The sequence below is a fragment of the Macrobrachium rosenbergii genome, chromosome 30 (genome assembly GCF_040412425.1).
Source record: "Macrobrachium rosenbergii isolate ZJJX-2024 chromosome 30, ASM4041242v1, whole genome shotgun sequence".
Lineage (NCBI taxonomy): Eukaryota > Metazoa > Arthropoda > Malacostraca > Decapoda > Palaemonidae > Macrobrachium > Macrobrachium rosenbergii.
This window is the reverse complement of record NC_089770.1, coordinates 10,894,783-10,902,430: the sequence shown is the minus strand read 5'-3', so window position 1 is coordinate 10,902,430 and position 7,648 is coordinate 10,894,783. Positions and strand designations below refer to the sequence as shown.

At 37.5% G+C, this 7,648-nt stretch overlaps 1 protein-coding gene across 1 annotated transcript; it reads right to left on the bottom strand.

Annotated features, from left to right (window-relative positions):
* Positions 1 to 387: 387 nt before the first annotated feature.
* On the bottom strand, positions 388 to 5,029 carry LOC136855031 (arrestin homolog). The gene is made up of 6 exons (XM_067131757.1): positions 4,773 to 5,029; positions 4,260 to 4,623; positions 3,207 to 3,500; positions 2,666 to 2,809; positions 1,906 to 2,035; positions 388 to 750 (listed from the first exon to the last, which is right to left on the bottom strand). The coding sequence occupies exons 1-6, from the start codon at positions 4,876 to 4,878 to the stop codon at positions 658 to 660; spliced, it is 1,131 nt and encodes a 376-aa protein (XP_066987858.1). The 5' UTR covers positions 4,879 to 5,029; the 3' UTR covers positions 388 to 657.
* Between the last annotated feature and the right edge of the window lie 2,619 nt (positions 5,030 to 7,648).

Genomic DNA, 7,648 nt, shown 5'->3' with positions numbered 1-7,648 from the left:
ATCTATCTACCAATATTGTTCGACAAGGTCTTAACTATGAATGATTTTTCTTTGATAAATGTAAAGAAGGGATTCACCATACCCTGAGGTCTGAATAAATCTGGACTGTGCCACTGAGCTTTACTAATCATGATGTGGGGGCAAGACTGTACGTAGCTCACACACAGGTCTCTGGACCGCGTGCTCGCCACGGATATGGCAACTATGGCGGCTGCCAAGAAACATTCATCCCCTTTTAGATGGAAAAGCCACCTTCAACAGCAAGTTAAATCAGAAGAGCTAGAGAGTGATGCCCTTGTAGCTTTCGCCAGGAGAAATCTGGAGTCTTCTTTTCAGTGGAGTAGCACCTTTTACTAACTGCTTTGTCAGGTAAAACCAAAATAAGACTTACTTTTTTCATCGTTTTCATTACAAATGTTACAGCATGCATAGGATAAAATGGCGCCAAATCTACAAACAAACATGAAGACATGACACGTACAAATATTCTGAATGCATCGAAATTAAACCAAAAAATGGTTTAAAATGTGATTCTTCTAAATGAAAAGACAAACGTTGCTATAAATGAAGGACGTCGTCAGCCGTGATTGTAAAAAAGACAATGAAAATCTGCATTTCGAAAAAGGGAGGTTGAAGGAAGAAACAAAAAAATGAAGTCTAGCTTTCGTCGATGGTGCCAGAAATGCTGTTTGTTCGGAAAGCTTCCACTTGAGTGGTACTGTCTCCTCTCATCAGGGTACGCAAATCAGGCTGTGGAATTGAAGGAAATTTATTACAGTTCGCCTTAAACTGGTTGTAAATGGTGGCTACTTAGTCTGTCAAACATTTAGATAAAAAATTTCGAACTAAGTCTAATGGAACTGAATCCTAAGTCTGAAGACGGATGTAAAGGATGGATAAATATAGTTTCAAATATTTGGACAGAAAAGGGGAATTACGGAAAACTGATGGCTAACCAGTCAGTTTTTTCTTATTATCTTAACACCACGAGAAATTGATGAAAATTAGCTTCAAAATTGCCTGCAAATGATGGCTACTTAATTTATCGAATGTTTAGATAATAATGATGAAGGGAGGAAAAGTGATTAGGCTTGGTCCTAAGACTAGTTGCAGATGATGATTGTTTAGATTTTGATATTTAAAAAAAATTATTGATTAGGCTTGATTTTAAAATTAATTAAAATGGCAGCAGACTAGTCTTACGTATAGGGACAACAGCAACAAAAGATTAGATAAAAGATAAATTAATTATTAAGAATAAAAGGAACGACAAAATTCTCCTTCGGTTTGATCTTCAAGAATGTTTTGAACTGTAGTTAATTTCCATAGAATCAAGACATTTCTGTTACGACTTTAGATATGAAACAATCACGTTAAAACTGAGATCAAATCATATTCGTTCTGCTGAAATTCGTATATTTATAAACATTTTTTTCCAGAACTGCAAGCATTTACAGCAGAGGAAGTATTTAAGTTTGAATTGAATTGATAATTCTGCAGTGAATGCTGTGGTTTCTAGGTTTTGAAATATATTTATTTGTGAAGGTAAATAATTTTGAAATTAAGAAAAGCCTCGAGTATCTTACGCAAGATACAAATAGCTCTAAACTAAATACACTGTAAATTGGCCTACCATGCAGATGGTAATGTTTTTTTTAGCATGATTATTCGTAACAAACAACTGGGTTATTACTTTGAGATGATTTGTATTTATTCATTTATTTAACTATTTAGTTTCTGTACGCTCTCCGCAGCTAGCCATCAAGCCAGATCAGGGTAGGCCTAATATATTCCAAGACATGGAATTTAGATGAGTTTTAGTACAATTTGACAAGACGAAATAAAATTCGGTTACGGTCGATTTTCTAGTTAAAATATGTCAAATTATGGTCACTATGCACTTACCTTAGGGTGCATGAGGACGAATGGCAATTCTGCTGTCATTTCTCCACCCATTGCGCCAAGGTATAGCTTTACTTTGACTGTGTACGAGATCACCATTCCAAATATGTCACGGTTTTCGGGACTCGCTAATCTGCAAAAATAAGGAAGAGCCTTCAAATTAGGTTGCTGATAATTGAGTAAAACAATGAGTTGAATAAAACCATACAGGAAAGGTTTGAAAATGTGTTTGTTCAGCCCGTTTTATGTTTCACTTACTAAAATAGTTTTTATTCTTTTGTGCTTCAAAGTAATCTTGTTGTTGTTTACTTAAATGTTTCCTTGATACCTAACCTATGTTTGAAGTCACTTTTTTTATATAAAAGCAAAGCAAACGTCAGGAGACAATTTTTACATAAAACCACACATGAAATGTTTAAGACTAAACACTAAAACATTGCAAAGAATATATACCAATTGTTTCCTTAATAACACTGACTGAAAATTTAAGCCTGCGATAGAACATTTTTGCTGGAATCAAGGCTTTGTCTGGAACGGTACTTTGCATAAATTCCCCATAAAAAAATAAAAAAAATTACTGAATATGAGAAAAACAATATATTACATAGAGCACACTACCATTTTTCTTCGATGGAATTGGTTGAACAGTATAATTTCTTTTTAATTGAAGAGCATAAGCTAAGTCTTTAGTAAAGTAGAACTTTGAAATGCATAGGCAAAGGGAAGTCTATAGATAAGTAGACCGTTATCACCAGAAACTCACAGCGTAGACGAAGCGAGATTGGTGTGGATGTTTTTCAGGTGCCCGTCAAGTGCTATACCCCTGCGATCCATGTTGCTCTTGAGGGTAGGTTGCAAGTGCAGCTGCTTCTGGAGAGAGCCACCTGGATTGACGGGGCATCCCTCCCTGGATGATTTCAGGTGAGAGAAAATAAGAGTTCGTTAAGAATATTGAGTATATCGAAACCCACTTGTTTGCTGATTAGTCTGAATTGTTTTGTTGTTTAGAAATGTTTGCATTTCTAATCGTGTCATTTATTTGGTATTTTTTTCTTTAGGCTATTTTCATAAGTGGGTTTTCTATTTTGTTGAAGATTTGTTTGTAAGTTAATAATAATAATAATAATAATAATAAATAATAATAATAATAATAATAATAATACAATTTTTATCACAACAGCCACATCGAATCCAAGGCAGGCGAGATCAGCCTAATCTTACTCTACACTAGACCAAGGGAACTGAAATCTCAGTGTCCCAAACCCATCGCCACCCCTCCCGCCCCAACCCCCACCGACACTTACTGAGTTTCGACACTGGCGACGTTGCAACGATACTGTCCCCCTGAGAAGAGGCAGATGTCAGCGGACTGCTGCACCGTCGCTTTAATCTTCTTCACCGACTTGTTGCTGTTATTCCTGATGGTGCAGCTGACCGCGATCGTCTGGTCGTGATAATAGAGCTGCTTGTCCAGGGTGACCTCCAGCTCCAGCTCTCCAGGGCTCAGCATGAAGTCCTTCCGAACGATGGTGCAGGGTTGGCGTCCCACCCTCGTCGGGGCGAACTGGATGCGGCGAATGTTCATGACTACCGAGGACCTGAAAGGAGTGAATGTTTATTTATTTGATTTTTGTTTTGGCGTCACGGAATCGAAGAGCAAATGCGCATATATTGTACGTATATGTAAAAACATAACCACAAAATTTGACGAGAGAGAGATAGACTACTAGCCATTTTCACGAGATACATAAGTCTATGAGAAACTTATCTATACAGATAAAACAGTACATCCAGTCAAAAGAGTCTCTGTAAAATGTAAAAAATTCAAATATGCAAAAAATACTTAATCATGTTCTTTTAATGGACCTAGATAATCTACAGTGATTTTTTAATAAAGACGTACGCTTATCGATTAATTGGTGAATTTATATAGGCTCGCTTCGCAATGTTGAGCTGCGAGTGAGTTAGAGAAATTCACTCACAGCTAAACGTTTCTGAACGTTCACTCTCCAGCAACGTTTAGAAGATTTGAAAGAACATTTTTCAGTTAGGCTTTGATAATCATATTTTATAAATTCACAACATATTATATAATGGGTAGTATAGTTGGAGGGCCACTATAGGCAATACTAAAGGTTGTTTACATTACCTCCATTCCCGCTTCCTGTCTTCCATCTTGCTGTCCAGCCTCTCCAACTCCCTCTTTCCACTGACTTAAGCGCTGAATGGCTGGAAGTGCCTCAGTGCTTGGCTTTATAGCCTACTTTTCATAAATCAATCAGAAATCAACCATTTGGGAACCATTTCAATATAGGCCTACCTTCACGCGAGTGACTCTCTTTCCGGAATACCCTTACCTCTTATGTGACCGGTCCTCCTCCTTGTCGCCCACGAAGACCTTGATGTAGTACTCGACGCCACAAGGATTACCCTCGTCATCCTTCCCGGGCTGGATGGTCACTGAAGGCGGGGCGTTGGAAGGCATCTGGAAGGAGAACGGGTAGGCGTTGTTGCCCAGCTTCTTTATGAGACGCTCTTGAAGCTTAGTTGGTTCGGCGGCTTCCTTCACCGGGTATATCTGCTCGGAGGCGAGGAACAGATCCTTCTGGAAGCTAATGCCCATGACTTCGTCCTCCTCCCTACCGTAACGGAAGCTGCAGACGAGCTGGCCGTAGATCTTCCGGCCCTGCAGGTAATCGCCATCGAACGCTAGCACGCCATCTGTTGGGGAAGCGGAACGTGAGATTTTTTTTTTCCTACAACTCAAGCGTAGCATTATTTATTTAGCCTCGCCTTTTCAGCTTTATAAAGGCACGTTGTTAAACACATTATACTTATCAGTCCAGCCAGATCATTTTGCCTTTCCTTACCCACTGGGTCAACAGAAGTCACATGGTCCACAAAATCTCGGCGGCCCAAGTAAATGGTTATCTTTCCATTGGGAGAAGTCTTTTTGAAGACCTTGAACTGAACCATTTTGAATGCGAGTTAAAAACTGTGTCAGGAGTTTCCAAAATGCAGATTTTTTTTTTTTAGTAGATAAGGCGCTCTTGAAGATGTACAGTAATTCGAAGTGGCTTGAGTTGGGTAATTGATGTTCGTTCGACTTTGCTTAGTTGTTAATGAACTGTAAAACAGAGAAAAATAAAATCATTCTTATTTTATGAAGTAGTGAAAAATGGTTGTCGATTAAGACCATCGGAATCAAATAAGTTTTGGGTTATAAATTCACTATAGGTAATTGTATCGATAAAGGTAACAGTAGATATTCGTGACCTTTTGGGGACTTGATTTCACCTTTTCCAAACACATTAATATCATATATATATATATATATATATATATATATATATATATATATATATATATATATATATATATATATATATATATATATGTGTGTGTGTATGTCATCAGGTCACTCTTTTGACCTCTTTAACATAACTGTGATCCATTGTTCCTTAAAACTGCTAAGTTGTTTTTGTGATGAAGTTGCTAGCCCTACACCCTTACTCCCACAGGTAGTCAAGGGTGCTACATGCCAACTGCATTTAGCATCCATTCTTGGTCACCCATCCATGAACAGACCACGTTATACAGACTGAGAAAATGCACCATCAAAAACAGACTCATTGTCCCTTTGTTGACCTAAGCAGTGAATGAAAATACCTGGTAGTTAGACAACTGCAGTGGGTTGTTAGTCTCTTACCTTCTCCCCTATGTTGTGACCACCACCACCACTGCTAACTAACTAACAGGTACATAACTTACTGCTTAGGTTAACAGAAGTACAATGAGCATTTACTTAACAGAGCATGCCCAACCTTATGGTAACCTATCACAGCCGTTAACTAACTGCCAGGTACATATTCACTGCTTAGGTCAACTGAGGTTAAGTAGATTTTTCATATACATATGTGTTTGTGTCTGAATAAATATACATACACACATTATATATATACAGTATATATATATATATATATATATGTATGTGTTTGTGTCTATAATAAATATATATATATATATTATATATATATATATATATATAATACACCCTATATAATTGTTATCAAAGTTACATAACTATATACTTCAAACGTAATAGTCAAACCACAACAAATCAGCGTGTCTCTATAAACATTTTCACCCGAACCAGGACTCACCGGGAAGCTGTCCACACAGATCACTGGCAAGATATAATATGGTACCATATGGGAGTCTCGGAACTTTAAATACCTCCTTCGCTGACATAGATTCTAAACCTCCGTGAGTCCTTTAACGGCATAATCTGACATTACAACAGCACGAGTACGGCTTCTCAGTTTATTTTTTTCGATTTGTTTCGTTTCGTGCCGTGTAACCCTGTTGAATATCTTACTTTAAATAATTCTGCGTTACAGGGTTGTTTAAATAGATCATTTCTTTGATTACATGTCGTATATAATACGAGTAATATTCCTTTGATTGTGATTGACGTGAGGGAGAGCGTAGATGCAGCACCTAAGATCTCCTGAGAACCAGTACTGTAATTGGCTTCAGAGAGCTAAGAAGCATTCAGCCTACTTTTTTCTGTTATTATCTTACCCTCCTTGAACCCTTTAACACGAAGTCTATGGTTTCCTCGAAGATGCTCGAAGCGAAGATTTATGGCATCGAAAGATGCCCTTTCTTTTTCTCCCATTTTGGCTACTTGTTTTCAGGAAACAGAGAAACAATACAAATAGTGATTCCGTCGGCAGCACCGATCGCCTTTCCGTATGAACCTTAGGCTGTAACGGTTATTTAAAGACTTGCAGTGGAATCTGGCCGCTTAAATCCCATCGTAATGGGATTGAAGTGTCCAAGTATTGGCGTAATGGATGATGCAATACAATGTAAACTGGAGATTAAAATTCTACTTTTCTCTCTGTATGTTTTGTTGAGATGGACTCAGAAGGCCAGATTTTCTGTCTTCTTGATGCCAGACTCTGTACTAAGTTGCCAAAATTGGTGGCACTCTCATACAGGTGCAATACTAGCACCAGTATAGAATAAAATACTGGTTATTACTTTTGTAAGATATTAAAAAACGTATTTTCTTGAGGAGAATAAAAACATAAAACGGGATTTTTTAAAGCAACTTGATATCGTTTTCTGGATCAGACCCGAACCCAAAGATCATAATAATAAAAAAATTAAACAGAAAAGAAAGGTAAAAGGCAGGCCTTAATCACGAAAGAAGGAGAGACAAGGAAGAAGGGTTAGAACATCCAGGAAAACCAGAAGCAGAAAGAGAATCCCACAGCTTGGCTGTCGAATGAAAGGGACCCACCCTTTACAAAAAGTTTTTCGAGGTCAAAAAATTCCTTTCGAAGTCCATAAAAAAATCGTTGGAAATCAGGGCGTGACCTAACTGACCTAATTTTACCTGGGGGAAGCCGTAGAAAGTACTCAAGTCTGTATGAGAGGATGCAGGTGTTCTTACGATGTAAACAGAACGGGACATGTTATTATTATTATTATTATTATTATTATTATTATTATTCAGACCTTTATGAGAACACACATGTGCTCTCACAATATAAACATAACTGTGACGGGTTATTATTATTATTATTATTATTATTATTTTATTATTTATGAGGTAAACACATTCTCAATCACCAATTAGCTGGGCTTTATGCCAGCAAAGGCTCTTATTCCTTAGGACAGCCCGTAAAGTCAAGCTCCCACCTTCCTCAGTGAGAAAGAAGAAGCAATAGATAAA